Source organism: Heteronotia binoei, chromosome 19 (assembly GCF_032191835.1).
Source record: "Heteronotia binoei isolate CCM8104 ecotype False Entrance Well chromosome 19, APGP_CSIRO_Hbin_v1, whole genome shotgun sequence".
Classification (NCBI taxonomy): Eukaryota; Metazoa; Chordata; class Lepidosauria; order Squamata; family Gekkonidae; genus Heteronotia; species Heteronotia binoei.
The window spans coordinates 44,732,757-44,749,853 of record NC_083241.1 but is presented as its reverse complement, the minus strand read 5'-3'; the positions used below and the strand labels follow the sequence as shown (position 1 = coordinate 44,749,853).

At 47.2% G+C, this 17,097-nt stretch overlaps 1 protein-coding gene across 1 annotated transcript in view; it reads right to left on the bottom strand.

Annotated features, from left to right (window-relative positions):
* Positions 1-16,393, bottom strand: part of SLTM (SAFB like transcription modulator) — a 36,059-nt gene extending 19,666 nt beyond the window's left edge. The window contains exons 1-8 of the mRNA XM_060260324.1: positions 16,157-16,393; positions 10,231-10,318; positions 8,096-8,160; positions 6,784-6,954; positions 5,828-5,875; positions 4,670-4,694; positions 2,875-3,343; positions 2,237-2,286 (exon numbers count right to left, since the gene is read on the bottom strand). Of these exons, the coding sequence (XP_060116307.1) occupies positions 2,237-2,286; positions 2,875-3,343; positions 4,670-4,694; positions 5,828-5,875; positions 6,784-6,954; positions 8,096-8,160; positions 10,231-10,318; positions 16,157-16,333 (1,093 nt within the window). The 5' untranslated portion in view covers positions 16,334-16,393. The remainder of the gene's footprint in view (positions 1-2,236; positions 2,287-2,874; positions 3,344-4,669; positions 4,695-5,827; positions 5,876-6,783; positions 6,955-8,095; positions 8,161-10,230; positions 10,319-16,156) is intronic.
* Between the last annotated feature and the right edge of the window lie 704 nt (positions 16,394-17,097).

The window sequence follows — 17,097 nt, the reverse complement described above, 5'->3', positions numbered from 1 at the left end:
CCTGAGCCGCCTGGTCGGGGAGGGCGGGATACAAATAAAATGTGAATGAATGAATGAATGATTTACTCTGTGTAATCCTCCTTGCATCCAAGTGAGAAAGGCAGACTACAGAAGATGTGAATAAATAAAAACATACTAAAAATTCTGTAAATGACAAGTATGAGAAACTTATTCAAAACCAAATCAGATTTTCTGCAGGGCTGATTCTCCCTTCCTGTATCTGGCCGTTTAAGTCAAGCTTGAAATGATACAGTTTCTTAGCAGTTTAAAGGGTTGATCTACACCACAAAGCATAACCAATGGAAGCAACAGAACTGCACAATGGGTAGATCACCCGACTATGTTAAAGGAAAAGTCCCCTGTGCAAGCACCAGTCGTTTCCGACTCTGGGGTGACATTGCTTTCACAATGTTTTCATGGCAGAATTTTTACGGGGTGGTTTGCCATTGCCTTCCCCAGTCATCTATGCTTTCCCCCCAGCAAGCTGGGGACTCATTTGACTGACCTCAGAAGGATGGAAGGCTGAGTCAACCTTGAGCTGGCTACCTGAAAACCCAGTTTCCACCAGGGATCAAACTCAGGTTGTGAGCAGAGCTTAGGACTGCAGTACTGTAGCTTTAACACTGCACTACGGGGCTCTTCATGTGAAGGGAGACCTGGATTCAAATGTCCATGCAGCCTTGAAGGTGACTGGATCAATCGCAGGTCAGTTACTCTCTCAGCCTCACCTACCTCACAGGGCTGTTGTGAGGATAAACAGAGGTACATATGAACATATGAAGCTGCCTTATACTGAATCAGACCCTGGGTCCATCAAAGTCAGTATTGTCTTCTCAGACTGGCAGCGGCTCTCCAGGGTCTCAAGCTGAGGTTTTTCACACCTACTTGCCTGGACCCTTTTTAGGTGGAGATGTCAGGGATTGAAACAGGGACCTTCTGCTTACCAAGCAGATGCTCTACCACTGAGCCACCATCCCTCCCCTAAGAACTAGGGAGAACTATGTACACCCTCCTGAGACCCTCAGAAAAGGGTAGAAAGAGCAACTCATAGATGCTCAAGAAAGCTCCAAAGCCGAGAGAGGAAAAGCCAAAACCTGAGAAACAGGAGGTCTCCCCAGAGGCAGAGTCACATGAAAATGGCTGCAGCTGTTGTAATTGATTTCATTATTATTTATACTGATATACTCCGCCCTGAGCCCCCATGGGACAATGGTCGGAATATAAATAAACTAATAATAATAATAACTGAAGACCTGACAGGGAGTTCGGCTCTGCCTGCTCCAGGGGCACGCGATGAGCAACTGTGAGGGATGGGAAGGCTCACGCTCAGTTGGATGGCGCCCATAAATTCCGAGACTCTGCGTGCACAAGCTTGAGAGCCCATCCACGTGCCACGCAGAGATCAGGAAGAAGAACCAACGGCCTGTCTGTTTTTACTTCCCCTCTAATTTCCCTCAGGTTTTGTATTCTCCCTTGCTATGCCAACCAAGGTTGTGTTTCTGTGTCTGGCTGAAGAAGAACTAAGGCAGGGGTGTTGAACTCATTTCTTAGGAGGGCCGGATCGGACATGAATGAGACCTTGTTGGGCCGGGCCACGTCGGGTTGAACCGAGCCATGTCGGGCCGGGCCGGGCCATGTGTGTACCTATTTAAGATTAGTCAGCAGAGATACAAATTTTATACTGTACACAGACAAACACACACACACATATTTAAAAAACTTAAACATGCTTAAAACCTTAGCACTCATTGGTCTTAAAGATGCTTTCTTTGCATTTCTTCTATGGGATCCAGGGAACTGGGCAAAGGAAGCTCTGGCTCTTTCCTTCCTTCCTCAGGGGACCAAGGGGGGGGGAAGCCTCAGCCAATAGAAGGAAGAGATCCTTGGCTCAGTAGCTCCACTGTGTAATTGAGAAAGCTGGCAAAGCAAGCTATTCCTCCCCCCTTCCTCCCCAAGGGAGGAGCCTCAGTCAATGGGGAAAACAGACGTTTTGCTCTGTAGCTCCTCTGCGATTGAGCAAGCCTTGCAAAGCAAGCTGAGAAGGAAGCAGATGACAGCCAGTTGCTCGGGGGCCTGATTTGGCCCCCAAACTGCATGTTTGACACCCCTGAACTAAGGCTTATGGAGAAGGCAAAACTGGAGTTTCTGCCCGCTCTGGATCATCTTCCAAGCCTGACTGGACAGAAAACTCACCCCATGACTAGACACCAGATCTAGGAGGGCAAGGGCCCATTACCTTTGTCATCCTTTGAGGTAGTCTTGCTTTCTTTAGATTCCTTAGTAGAGCTAGAAGGGACAAAAAAAAGTCAGAGCAAATTGAACACATGAAAACCCCTTGCCAAGAACCTTACACTATTAAAGCAAACCATTTCTGAAAGGTAAGTAAGCAAGTGAGGGCTGGACTGTAATTTGAGGGAATGTGATATTTTTTTCCCCCTCATCATGGCTTCTTGCACTGATTTTCCCCATGATGCCTGAAGATCTAGATTTTCTGACAATATTTATTCAGTGGATATATGGTAATCTTCTCCACATTCTGGACTGGGACTTGGCTTCATTTTTGGTGCTCTTAGAACTGAGAGTTGTTTCAATACCATCATCACAAGGGTACTTAAAACTTGACTACTTGGAAAAAAAAATAACAACAGGCTGTCACTTCACCAATGCAATCAGCAGGATAATGAATATAACGAAGATCCCGGTTTTTTTTTTTTTTTAAACACAGGTAACTTATGGCCGTCAATACATTTTTTTTTTTTATAGGCAGGAGCATAAGATACTAATTACAAGTTTCTTGCTGCTACCCCCATAATGCAGAGTGATCTTATTGGAATGCTGGTAGGTATCTTAAAGAACGGACATAGAAAGACAAACCTCTTTGCTTGACCAGCGGCCCCAGCAGTCGAGGGACCTTTCTTCAAGGTATCCTTCTCTTTGTCTCCAGATTCTGCTTTCTTCGAGCTTTCTCGGGCTTCTTTCTTGACGGGGTCCCCCTTCGTGCCGTCTTCCTTCTTGCCATCTTTATGGTTCTCTGTCATCTCAAAGTCCTGGCCCTCCTTCTCCAGGCTGAGGGCAATGCCATCCTGCCCGTCTTTTGGCTTACTTGCTTCTGAATCTGTAATTTTCAGATTTTTACCTGTTTCTAGGAGGTCATCGCCATCAAAATCCAGAGTGATGGCGTCTTCAGCCTGGATTGTTACCGATATGTTATCGTCCTCAGCTTCTTTCCCGGACGCGTTTGCTTCCAGCGCTTCGTGAGCCGACTGATCTGCCTCAGCCGGGCTCTCTTCTGAGGGAAGAGGCTTAGATACTTCTTGTGTACCATCACCAGAACCTGCTTTATCTAAGAGGATTTAACAGGAATAAATATGGCAAAACAAGGTTTAAACATTTTTCATATGCATAAAGCTAGAAGAGGACCTAGAAAGATACAAAGCCAGTTATTAGAGCTGATGGGAAAAAAACACATAGGGGTCATTAACACACAAATCAATCCTTCACCCAGGATCACTCATTCTTCAGGGCAAACCAATTTTCTAGACACAAGTACCAAAACCAGGACAGGAGTCCAGACACGGGCAGGCTCCATCCACAAGACGCCTGTTCTTCAGTACAAGTGTCCGGCTTCCAAAGGAGGAGGCGATGGGGGCAAAGAAGTGCTTCTTCTTCATGGCTCAACAGCAAGCCAATATTCCCAGACGTCCATTTACAAGTCTGTCCATCTTCTCGTATCCCTCCAGTAGCCCAGAGCTCAAGAGCAAAATCCTTCACAGCTGCACCAGTGTCCCTCCTTCCTTCCTTCCGTCCTTCCTTCCCACTGGCCGCTTGCCAGCCACAGTGCTGCTGTCAAAGTCAGCTGCACAGCTTCGCTCGGTACAGCACAAATGTGAGGCCAAAGTTCACAGAAGGCTTGCCATCTTCATCCAACATGCGCACAGGGCCATACTCTCAGTCCTCTCATTAGTGCCTCCAGCGGCACTCTCGCTTTACACGAAGAGGCTTCTGCTGTGGGACTCCTTCACCACGACCAAGCTGACACCCACGGGTGTGCGCGACCTTCATGACTCCAGCTGCCAAGTCGCAATGATCCCGCGTCCTTTAGTCCACTGATACGCAAGGTCCTTAAGAGGGCTCTCGGTGGGTCTTCTTTAGCAAGAAGGCTGGGTCAGGCGTTGCTTTCTGTAGCTGCGCTCCACAGGTTGGCTTTGAAAGGCACAAGAAGTGAGCAGACTCCTTCCATGTGTTAACAGATCTCGCTTGAGGTCAACAAGCATGATGTGGAATTTGCTGGTGCAGTAAAAAGTAGAGAGCCATCCACATTGGAACGGCTGGCAGACTCCAGTCTGCAGAACGTTTCATTCCCACGAGGACCCCTGGAAGTTACTACAGTGCAAGACAAGCATACACAGCGAAACTTACCTGCAAGGTTCACACCTGAGGAGTTTGAAACCTTTGCTCCCTTAAGGCACCTGGTGGGCCATATACACAGATCAAACAAGCAGCATAATAACTGGTGTGTGTGCATGTGCAATTGTAAAAAGCCAGCTGAGAGCACAGATCCAGCCAGTGTCCTTGGAAGAGGGGCTCACAGCTGACATGTCTGCCACTTGTAAAAAGCAACCACAATTCTATTAGAGCATTCTGCACTGCACTGAATCTCAACACATACCTCTCTCATTCTCTTCTTCTCCATCCTGTAAGTCAGAAAAAAAATCCACTAAGTATTTACCATTCTCTTTAAACACAGCAGGCAACACAACCAATACTCCAGAAACTGAGGAAACAACAGAAAGGCTTCACTGCCAGTCTTCTGCACTGTTAATATCTACTAAATTTTAAAAAGAATAAGGCAAGTCATACTTTGCAGAAGGTCAGCCATTGGTCCAGTTCAAACTACTTTACAGGCCTACGTGTGTAAATGGGCAGATACTGTGCCCAGAGAGGAACAATTTCTCCTGCTTTTTCCACACAACCAGTCTGTGATGCAAATTCTATTTTTTGATAACCCTCATGGGTTAATCTAAATCAGGTTGCAGGTGGCAAGGAGGCAGACGATAAAGGAACTCCAGATACATGTTACAAGACAGAAGAAAGCCTTGCAGCTACACGAACCCACTGAGGCAGGGAGCAGACTCTCTCCACAAGATGGCAGCTTCAACCCAGGCAACACACATGCCTCAAAGTGCCTTTCATCAGCCTGTACCGGCATGCCAGTCACAACCCCTCCTGTATAGAGCTGAGCTAGACAGTCATCCATACACTTACGAGCGGGGAGGCATTTATGGCAATGCGCTGTATGGGCTGCTGTTTGAGAACTGCAACTGGTCTTGGACCCAGCAGCTTGCAGGGGAGAGGCTGGCTGGCATGTTGACTGATGACAGCAAAGCCAAGAACACAGAGTGGATTTTTGGCACAGCTGCTACTCCGCAGGCTATGCCACATCAAAAATAAGAGGAGACCACAGTTTCTCTTTCCTCGAGGTCTGGCCTGAAAACCCAGGCAGAGAGCCACAGTCCCATTCCTTTACAACACTGGGATCTCTTACCGAAGACCAATTACATTCTCAGCTTTGCTGAGGTATTCTTCTACCTGACGGTTTCATTCTATTTCTGTATCCTTTTCACAGCATCCACAGGTTTTTTAAACAAGCTTGATAATCAACAATTTGGAACTTAAATATCAACACAGCCATGCAGTTACAGGTCTATGAAGCTTTTCTATGTGGCCATGAAGCCTTGCACTTCAGCCCAGCCCAGCCCACTTCCTTCCAGTGAGATGCAAATGCAGCCCACTTTCTAAGCAGCTTTAAGGCAATTTAGAAACTTACTTGAGCAGCGGCAAAGCTTTCATCTTCTGCATCTTGGACGTCAGGGCCCTGAGGAGACAAACCAAGACACGCTAACTAGGCTACCTTGGCTCCAGCGACACTTTCAATAAGAGGAGGGTGTGCCGATGCTTTCTGCTTCGGCGACAGCAGATTTTGACAAGCTGCCACAGGGGAAGCAAACTCTAACCGGCACAGCCATTCATGGTAGACTGACATGATGCCTTGGGAGACATCTGGGAACCTCGCAATCATCTGCTTTAACAAGTCTGGCAGCCTTGCCACAAGTTCGCAAAATGGAACCGGCTTCGTAACAGGATGCTGCTGCGGCCACAAGTGTCCCTTGTCCAACTACACTAAAGAGCGCTGTGTATTAGTGTCCAACTCTCCTCAAGCCGAGCTACTGCTTAGCTTCGTGACGCCCTTATTTTTAGGAAGGCCTCGCAATAAACAATGCCAGAACATGTGGGCTTCCTCCTAGCCTTTGCAGGCGCAGGAGAGGTGGAAGTTTGACTCCTCTTTATGCATCACTGCTGAAAATGTCTTCCAGCACTGCTTAACGCTACACAGCTGCAGCAAAGACACTGGATGCAAACCACCAGCAGCATCATTCGATCAAAGGGCAACGACGAGAAATAATGTCAATTCATCTCTAAGCGACAGTGGGGAAGTCATCACCATTAGGTCTGTCTCCAGAGGAGTCCCCTTCTTCTCAAAGCTACCGGTTCAGATCGTGCTGTGATAGGATCTTTCCCAAGCAGTTTTTACATTATATTTTAAACTGTATTTTATTAGCTGTAATCAACTCTGAAAGCCAGCTGCTGGCAAAGAAGAACACACACACAAAGAATAAGTTGGGTTTTTTTTTTCAATAAAAGCTGAGAACAGGACAAGTCTCAAAGGCATTAACTTTTTAGATGCCATCCCAACATTCAACCCAAGGGGGTTCTGCAGCATACCTGGTTTCCCGACTCCTTTCCTGCCCGCTTCGAATGCGCTTTCTTCTTTTCTGCAGGAAACGATGCCTTCGACGCTGAGGAATCCTCTTCATTTTCCACAGATTCTTCAGAGTCTTTTAATTCGTCATTCCCATCCTGGTCACTTGCCTCTTGAGCTTCCAGTTCGCTTTCCTTTCAGATATGAACACCACCCGATATAACACGAGGCCATCGCCAGCATCTGGCAGTCAGCAACTCTTCAAGCAAGGTCTAGCTAGAAATCTGATCACCTCACTAACCAGGGAATGGGTCATGCTGGTCAAGATTTAGCCCAGTCACCACCACTCTGTTTCTTGTAACTCGCACACAAGTTCTCACTGAATTAAGTCATCTACTTGCATCATTGGTAAAATGATCTGCTGCTAATGTCTATCAGAGGTGTCAAACATGCGGCCCAGGGGCCAAATCAGGCCCTCAGTGAGCTCCTATCAGGCCCTTGAGCAATTGGCTGTCATCTGCTTCCTTCTCCCTCTCTCTTGCTTCCTTCTGCATAACAGCTTGCTTTGCCAGCCTTGCCCAACTGCACAGGAGCTACAGAGCAAAGCCTCTATTTTCTCCATTGGCTGAAGCTCCTCCTTTGGGGTGGGAGAGTTTGCTTTGCCAGGCTCTCTCCGTTGTACAGCAGAGCTACTGAGCCAAGCCTCTCTCCTTTCTATTGGCTGAGGCTCCTCCCCCTCCAGGTCCCCTGGGGAAGGAAGGAAAGCCAGAGCTTCCTTTGTCCAGTTCCCGGATCCCATGGGAGAGATACAAAGAAAGCACCTTTAATACCAACGAGTGCTAATGTTTTCATCATGTTTTATTTTAATTTTTTAAAAAAACCCTTTGTGTCGCCAGTGTCCTTTATAAAGTTTATATCTGTGCTACCTAATCTTAAATAGGCACACACGTGGCCCGACAAGGTCTCATTTATGTTGGATCCGGCCCTCGTAACAAATGAGTTTGACACCCCTGGTTTACCGTATATTCCTCTCAAGTGAGAACAAACGCAGCTGCCTTCATCCAGCATGCCGTGCAAAGAGAAGCAATCCTGATTAGCTCCATGCAATTTATTCCCTATTATGAGTGCTCCTCCCCCACCTGGATAGCCAGGCTAGCCTGATCTTCTCACTTCTTGGAAGCTATTCAGGGTTGGCCCCAGTCAGCACGTGGATGGAAGAGTATCAAAGCCTCTTGCCTTGAAAACCATATTGACTCGCCACGAGTCAGCGACAACTTGACAACAAAAAAAGGGTGCTTAAGTTTGGATCTCTTGTTTAAGTTTTCATAACATTACCTTGACCAAGGAATCGTCTTCCACTGAAGCATCACCACTCAGTTCATCGGTTTCCTGCTTCTTTCCTAAAGAAAAGGGCATGCTAATGACCACTTTGAATTTCGTTTGGGGAAGCATATGTCCAATCAATGACAAAAAGAGAACTCCAGCCTACCAAATAAAGTCCATGTCCTAGGTCATCTTCCCTGAAAAAAGCCCTTTTCAAATGCAACAAGGGAAACAAAATGGGGGGACGTCAATAACCCTAGCATTTTTTTATAGCTCAGACTTATATTTAGGTGTTTGCAATGCAATGAACAGGGAACATCTGTGAAGTGGCAACCATCATTCAATGCATGATTCTCCCTTCCTGTGTGCCTTGTGCACTTCCACTTGCATATCTAGAACATTTCAGGTTTTGTCAAAAGCTTGCAAGAGCAAAGTAGCTGATACATCAAATTCCAGAAAAGGAGTTAAGCTCCTAGAGTTCCTGGCAATCTCTTATCACTTCCCAGCCAGAAGTATTCTAAGTTCACTCTACCACATCGAGAGTTCTTGATAAAAGTCCAAGCAAATATTTGGAATGTGCTTGATTGACAGAACTGGAGCTTACACAGCCAAGTTATCGGACATCCCATCTCAATGCCCTAAAAGCAACAGAGCAGCTAGAAGTCTGCACAACTAAGGTATTGCACACAACAAAAATTAATTTTTTACAGACTGATGTTACTTTTCTGTTCTGAACACATCAATGCGTCTTGGAAGAAATTTCAGATCATCCGTATTTACACCCAAGTAAACCTGAGGTTTCCCAATGCATGTCACCTCAACACGGACCACACAAGGAGCCAAGCTCCTGTATTCTTAATCTGGAAAGCTGGCTGGCTTTTTCAAAATTTGATTTTAGCACAGATTAACGGCTGCCTCAGTATAAACAAAGAACCGTGGGACAAACCTGTCTTTTGAAATCAAGCATTGTAAGCATGGCATGGGTTATGGGGCCCAGGACTGGAGTTATCACAAGCATGGTGACTGAGTTCCTGACCCTCCGTCTGTCACTAAGAAATCACCACCCCAAACCCATTGGACTCCTGTATTAACTGAGCTCAGTACTCAAATTCTGAACATTCAACAAAAATGATGAAAACTAAAAACTAAGTACTGAGCAATAGTCCTTGCATGTGGAAAGGTCTATTTATTTAAAATGTTTATTAACCGCCTTTCTTCTTAACAGAACTTAAGGCAGCTTACAACACAGATAAAATGGATAAAATAAAATACATTCATAAGTAAAAATTTAAAACCACAGTTCAGAACTCCTAGTAAATTTAATCAAAAACACAAACTCCCAATGGGATAACTTGATTTGAATTGCCTTTTTTTACCCTGTCTCAAGAAGGATAAGCAATAATCCACACCCATGAACAACTGATCAAGAACACACATTACCTTCAAGTGAACCTACACTCTCTACTGCAGTGATGTGAAAGCACTCTTGTTATCCCGCAAAACTCAAAGGCCACAACACTCAGCCCACTGAGGAAAACTATTTTACTTTAACAGCGACAGCTAAGTACCAGCCTACCTACTCAAGCCAGAAAAGACACCAAACAGAACATTCATCCGTCTAAGATAGAAATGCTAGAAATCTCTCTTTCTGTAGCCATACTCTGACCTCTTGTGAAAGGTCGACTGGCCAATTTTAAACCTAACAAACTTTCTAATTCCACACAAAACAAAGCAGTAGACAAGTGCACCTTTAAGACAAACTAAGTTTTATTCAGAATGTAAGCTTTCGTATGCTCTTAAGCAGACTTCATCAGAATACAACTTAGTTGGTCTTAAAGATGTACTCGTCTACTGCTTTGTTCTATTGCTTCAGACCAACACGGCTGCCTACTGGGAACTTTCTAATTCCACATGTAACTACATAATATGAACTCCTTATGTGACATGGTGTCATGTTGTATACTATTCCATCTTTAATCTTTCATCATTCCATTAACACGGCCTGCAGAAGGAGAAATAACTACTAGCTGAATTCAGCACAAATATTTAATATTAAGATTCTGGCAGGGGAAGACAGTTACTCGGTTTCTCAAATCAGCAATGTTTGTTTAAAAAATGTAACGAGTTTTCAGAAAAAAAGTTTTAACCTTTTCCTTTTGTTGGTTTCTTGTTCGGAGTATCAACTGAGACAGCTATTTCAATATTGTCTGGATCTCCTCCTTCCTCTTCAATAGCCTAAGACAAAACACAAGGAGAAGCGGTGAGACCTACTGACTTTACACGTGAATTCATGATGATTTTGCTCTGATGCACACATTGTTAGCTAATTATTTCAAATGATAAAACAAGCAATTAATAGATCCTGGCTTTAAGTTCAGCAGTTTCAAAAATAAGAGGCACCCCAAGATAACTTATGCTTGAGAATGCAGATCAGAGAACGCATTCAACTTCTTATCCTCGAGAACTGGCTGAACCAGGTCAGATCACCGTTTCTCTGAGTAAGAGGCAAATGAATAGCCTGCTTTAGACCTTGTTACAGTGAAATGCTGAACCTTTTACAAATCAGGAAGAGGCAATCAAAACAACCTCAACTTGAACCTATTGCTGTGACACTCAAACTATTAACTGCGCCAGTTACTTGCTCATTTCACAGAACACGTTAACTCCCAAATCTGTAAATTGCTTTGCTTCTCTGCACAGCCAGTGGAGAATTACGCCAAGGGACTCTGGGAGCTCAAGGTCCATTTCTCACCATGCGCACAAGGCAGTTTCGGTTTAAAACTCCCTCCGCATGAGTGCAGAGCCTTCTTAATTTGTTACTATGCTCTATACTTCAAATCATGTGTCATGATCCTGGGCCTAGTGAGGCCTACAGGCTCCAGAGAAGCCTGCCTAGGAGTTACTAAAGAAAGCCTGCATCTTCCTGGATCCCCTCTAATTGGGTGGAAAGGTTTTGGAGGGGTGGGACCTGGGAGGAGAGCATGAGAGGGCCAAGCACAGACAGGGAAGGGCTGCAGAAAAGAAAGCAGCAGGAGATCCCTTACCCAAGGGGGTGAGTTGGTATTAGAGAAGGACTGTCTAGTTAGTTGCGTCAGGGCTTCTGTTTATTTGCACTCACCTTTACTGTGTGTGTGTGTGTGTGTGTGTGTATATATATATTTTTTCACTGTTTTTACCCACTTATTATTTGAGCACTATAAACAAACTGCTGTTGTTATACTCCTTGGGTCCTCACATCTCCTTGGTCATAGTTAAGAGTTATTTCCTAATAAGGAAGATACAGGGGAGGTTGGGTGCTCTGGGCACTCCCATGCAAACCCCGACCAGAGTGGTGGCAGCCAGTGACAGGCCCTCCTAGGCCCTTGCTGTGTGACATCAGGCTTGTAGTTACGGGGGACCCGGGGAGGCCAGACCACTCCATCCAAACCCTCCCTTCCACCTGTATGGCCCCTCCTTTTACTTAAGTCTTCTGGCAAGGAGCTGCAGATCACCCAAAGCCAAGGCAGGAAAAGAAAGGGAAGGGAGAGGTTGGCACCCTGCTCTCTCGCTGCCCCACTCTTGCCGCCAGCAGGCGGCCAAGGTGAGAAGTGGGGCTGGGAGGGTGGTGAAGTGGGGGGGCAGAGGATGGCAAGCCTGCCTTTCATCCCACAGCACTGCTGCTGGCTCCCTTCCATTGATCGCCAGTTTTCCTTTAGGGGCCTCTTGGAAGGAGAGGACAATTCCAAGGGCATACCTTACCTCCTCCACTGAACCTTTTTAATTTATCTTTTTTAAAAGTTTGTGACGTCATTTTGGGCCCCATGGCCCCTCCACCTAAAATTTTATTCCCTGCCCCCCCACCTAAAATTTTCTGGCTATGGGCCTGTGTGACATCATTGGAAAGGATAAGAGAGAAGCTGAAGTGCCATCCAAACATGTTTGAAATTTAAGACTAAGCTCAAACTTGTACTTCCTCGACCATACCTCGCCTCTTGGTCTAGCTGTTGGCTACGGTGCAACTCCAGGGAATCTATTGATCACTGCAATCAACTCAATAGAACAAATGTTGAGTCCTGTGGCACCTGAACTCAAAATGTGTTCTGCTGCTTCAGACTAACACAGCTGCCCATCTGGATCAATCAACTCGGTTTTTCATTTCCAACACAAGAAAAGACAAAGATCACTTGACCCATCTCATGCACTTTAAGAGCACACAGAGCCTTCTTCCATTGTGGATAGTATTTAAGTGCTGCTTCCCTAATGTAGCATCACACGAAAAGCATTAACATACAAGCAAGTCAACTGCCACCCTAGGAAAACAGCCACAGTGAGCCAGTAAGATCTTGTATCTTGACATGACTGGAACACACATTCAGCCCAATTTACCTCAGTCATGGTGCCCAAAATTTTTAAAACAAAAAAAAGGATAAGCCATCTCCAAACAACTGTGAAATAAACCCCCCAATGTCCATCACAACAAAGCTTGGGGGAACCTGCATGAGGCAGTCCACAGCAAAGCAGTTGCATTCATGTCATTTCGGCCTCAAAAGGTTAAAAAGCAATCTTTAGCCAAGCAGCCTGCTAAACTGGTTTGACTTCAATAGGAGGAAAAAAACCTTAAACAGTGACAGTTTTAGAGAAGGTCAGTTATTTCAAGTTCTACGTGCTGTGTGCATCCATGGAAAAATTAGAATGAGCAAGAGACAGGAAGTATGCATTTCAAAAATGGATAACGCTGAAAAGTTTATGCAGAAGTTAAAGTTATTGGCCTTGTATATTATTTGTGCAAGAATACACAAGAATAAGAAAATACACAAGTAGTTTTTGCTTCCAGGGTAGGCTTTCTTTGAAAACATGTCTGGAGTATCTGAATTCTATTTGGCTTTGCAAAGTTTCTATAGTATAGTTGTAGTTGCTCTAACAGAGGCATCTTGGGAAAAGAGGTGGGGATAGCAACAACACAGCCTGTAGCAGCTGTTGGATTGGTTCTTGTGAACGCAGCCCATAATAAGGAAAAGAGAGCAGATGTTAGCTGCCCTGGTGGCCCCAATCTGAGCAGAAAAGCTAGGAGATACCCCACCCCTTGATAATTGTCCTTATACCTCTATACCCTCCTAACTGGATCTGTTTTTCATGCTCCATCCCACACTTTTTCATGTTCATCTTCTCTTGGTTTGTGTTAATTGAGATCTTACTTTTTTAAAGCTCTCCACCCCCATCCCACTTTTCTGTTTACAAACTATCAAGCACATGAACACTGCTTCACACAATATGTCCTAGAACAAAAGCATAAGAACACCAGAAAAGCCCTGCTGGATCAGACCAAATGTCCATCCAGTCCAGTCTCCTGTTTCACACGTGGCCACCCAGTTCCTCTGAAGATCCAACAACAGAGCACAGAGGCTGAGATCTTCCCCTGCTGGTATCAGGAGAGCCCTGCTTCATCCCACACTTTTACATGTTCATCTTCTCTTGGTTTGTGTTAATGGGGGTCTTACTTTAAAGATCTCCACCCCCATTCCACTTTTCTGTTTACAAACTATCAAGCACATGGACACTGCTTCACACAACAGGTCCAGAACATAAGCATAAGAACACCAGAAAAGCCCTGCTGGATCTGACCAAATGTCCATTCAGTTCAGTCTCCTGCCTCACACAGTGGCCAACCAGCTCCTCTGGAGGGCCAACAACAGGGCAGAGAGGCTGAGACCTTCATAAGAACATCAGAAGAGCCCTGCTGGATCAGACCAGTGAGGGTCCATCTAGTCCAGCCTCCTGTCTCACATAGTGGCCAACCAGTCCCCCTGGAGGATCAACAACAGGGCAGAGAGGCCGAAGCCTTCCCCAAAGTTGCCTCCCGCCAGTTACTCAGAGCCGGACTGCCACTAAATAAGGTGGAGGTTCCCGAAGCCTGTGGGACCAGACCAGGGGAGGGCCTACCTAGTCCAGCCAGTTGCCCATGAACCACACAAAGGCGGCGGCAGCGTGACTGGTGGCCCATTTCCTCCCGCTCTAAGCCAGGCGCTCCCGGCCCATTTTCCATGCATCTGTGAAACCCGCCCCCCCACCCTTGCAAAAAGCGCCTTGTGGAGGATGGGAGAAGACACTCCTTCGGGGCCTCGCCTGGAGCGACTCTGCGCCAGAAAGCAAAAATGGGGATTCAATTCAATTAGCTTTATTCAATTTAATAACCTTATTCAATTCAATAACCTGGCATGATATCGAACATAACAGGGAACCCATCCATCCATCAAATGGCAACTTGCAAATACACTAAGCACCTCCTAGATGCTAAATATAAAAATTCTGCAATGGTTTCAATTACCAGTTAGTTCTGAGTTGACAACAGGAAGATAATTTTCTATTTGTCAGGCTTTGCTGTTTGCTCACTCAAACAGGGGTCAATGAGTATGGAGCTCAGGCCAGGGTAAAAAGTACAGTTTAGGAACACGTGTTCTAAAGTTTCTCTCTCTGGATATGCACAAGTGCACATCTATTAGCATAGAGGGTTTTATGGAATCTTCCAAGAAGTATGGCAGATGGTAGCACATTGAACCTAGTTAGCGAATAGGCTCTGCGTTGCCAAGGTTCCGTTAGGCAGGTGAGATATTCAGCCCTATACCCAGGAGATAAAAACCCCCAAGGCAAATAACTTGGAACAAATAACTGAATTAAGACTGTCAGGGGACCCTCCGTTCTCAGATATCATGGTTTTTTTCTTGGAATATTGCCGGATGGAGGAATAAGTCCTTTGGTCCAGAGTTTAGACAATTTCTTAAGGGATTCTACTTAATTTTGGGCACAGGCTGAGATAGGGCTGCCAATTCCCAGGAGGGACCAAATAAAGTGGCTCTGTTTTATTTGGTTGCAACTTCATTCCTCTGTGTATCCTATTTTATATGATCTCCAGGTGGGGATCATACACTGCTTCAGGGTAATCCGAAAGCGGGGGCGGGGTGTGTGTGGAAATGTCTGCTGGGCACTTCATTATTCCCTATGCAGACCGATTCCCATAGGGAAAAATGGAAAATTGATCTGTGGGTATCTGGGGCTATAGGGGGGCTGTTTTTTGAGGCAGGTGTACCTAATCTGCAGCATAGTATCTGGTGCCTCTCCCTAAAACACCCTCCAAGTCTCAAAAGGATTGGACCAGGGGGTCCGATTCTAGGAACCCCCAAAGAAGGTGCCCCTATCCTTCATTATTTCCAATGGGGGGGAAGGCATTCTGAAAGGAGTGCGGTCCACAAGGCGATGGCCAGAACGGGAGCTCCACTGTGCTCGTCACAGCCTTGCTCCTGGCTTAGGGTTGCCAAGTCCAATTCAAGAAATAGCTGGGGACTTTGGGGGTGGAGCCAGGAGACTTTGGGGGTGGAGCCAAGATCAAGGCTGTTACAAGCATCATTGAACTCCAAAGGGAGTTCTGGCCCTCACATTGAAAGGGATGGCACACCTCTTCCATGCCTTCCTTCCATAGGAAATAATGAAGGATAGGGGCACCTTCTTTTGGGGCGCATAGAATTGGACCCCCTGGTCCAATCCTTTTGAAACTTGGGGGGTATTTTGGGGAGAGGCACTAGATGCTATACTGAAAATGTGATGCCTCTACCCCAAAAAACAGCCCCCCAGAGCCCCAGATACCCGCGGATCAATTCTCCATGATTTTCTATGGGAATAAATCCCCATAGGGAATAACAGAGTTCCCAGCAGACATTTCCCTCCCCTCCCCTCCCCCCGCTTTCTGACGACCCTGAACCGGGGGATCCCCCGCCCCCACCTGGGGGTTGGCAACCCTATTCTGGCTCCGCCCCCAAAGTCCCCAGATATTTCCTGAGCGGGACTTGGCAACCCCAAGAGGAGCGGAAGGCGGCCGTGGAGCCGCAGGGGGGGGGGGGAGAAAAGGCCTGGAGCGCGAGCCCGCGGACAGGGCGGGAGCGCGCGCGCATGCGTGGGAGGGAGGGAGGGCGGGCGGCGGTCCCCGCAGGAGCCCCCGGGCGGGGAGGGCGGGAGGGCCGCCTGAGGGGAGCGGGGCCGCCGGGCCGGCTCCTCTCCCTCCTCCTCCTCCTCCATGGCCGCCATTTGCGGCCTCCCGCTGACCTGCTTGAGGCGGGCGATGAGGACGGTCTTGACGCCGGCGCCGTCGAGGTTGCGGCGCTTCAGCTCGGACTTGAGGTCGATGACGCGGAGCTCCGTGATCTTCTTGCTCTCGGTGAGGGCGGCGGCGGGAGGGCCCGGCAGGGCGGACGACGCGGACCCGACGGACGCGGCGGCCATTTTGCGACTCGCTGCTCTCCCCTCACGCGCGATGCCGCGGCGGCAGGGGAGACCCGGATGGACACCGCGCAGGCGCTCTCGGGGGGGGGGAGTGGTCGGAGGACCGCGCATGCGCGCGCCGTCCACCCTCGCGACCTGAGAGCCCCGCCCCTCCCACTTCGTAGCCGCGCCCCATCTTGCACGCTTTCCTCGGCCCCGCCCATGACTATTGGCTCCCGCCCCCAAGCTTCCGAAAGAGCGGATTGGTCCTAGCAGAGAGTCTCAGCTGACGTGTGGGGCGGCTAAGCGTGCAGAGGAGGGCTGCGTTCACAAGTGGCAAGTGTAGCCCGACTCTGTGCGCGTGTGCTTGCTTCTGCAGCTGCCTTTAGGGTTACTTTGCAAGTCCGGTTGTATTGCTCCCTTGGGAGTAAACTCTTCGCCGGCGGCCTCTTGGCTTTGCCCAGGGCAGAAGTAGTAATTCGAATTATTCATGTTAATTATGGGTGTGTTCCCACTACTCTAAATATCGTGTCTTGCAATTGGATTTTTATTATGTAAGAATAGAAAAAAATCCAGTTGCAAAATGCTAAACAAAACCGCTGTCGTTCTGCTCTGAAGCGGCTGGAAGGAAACCCGACCCAATGCAAATGACAAATACAGTTTGATACTGTGAAAAACTGCAGGCGGGGGATTCCCAGCTGGAGTTGGACCCCAGAAGAGGGGAAGGGTCTCCTGCCCTGGCCCAGAGGGAGTGCATGGCATCTCTCAGGTTCAATCCCCGGCAT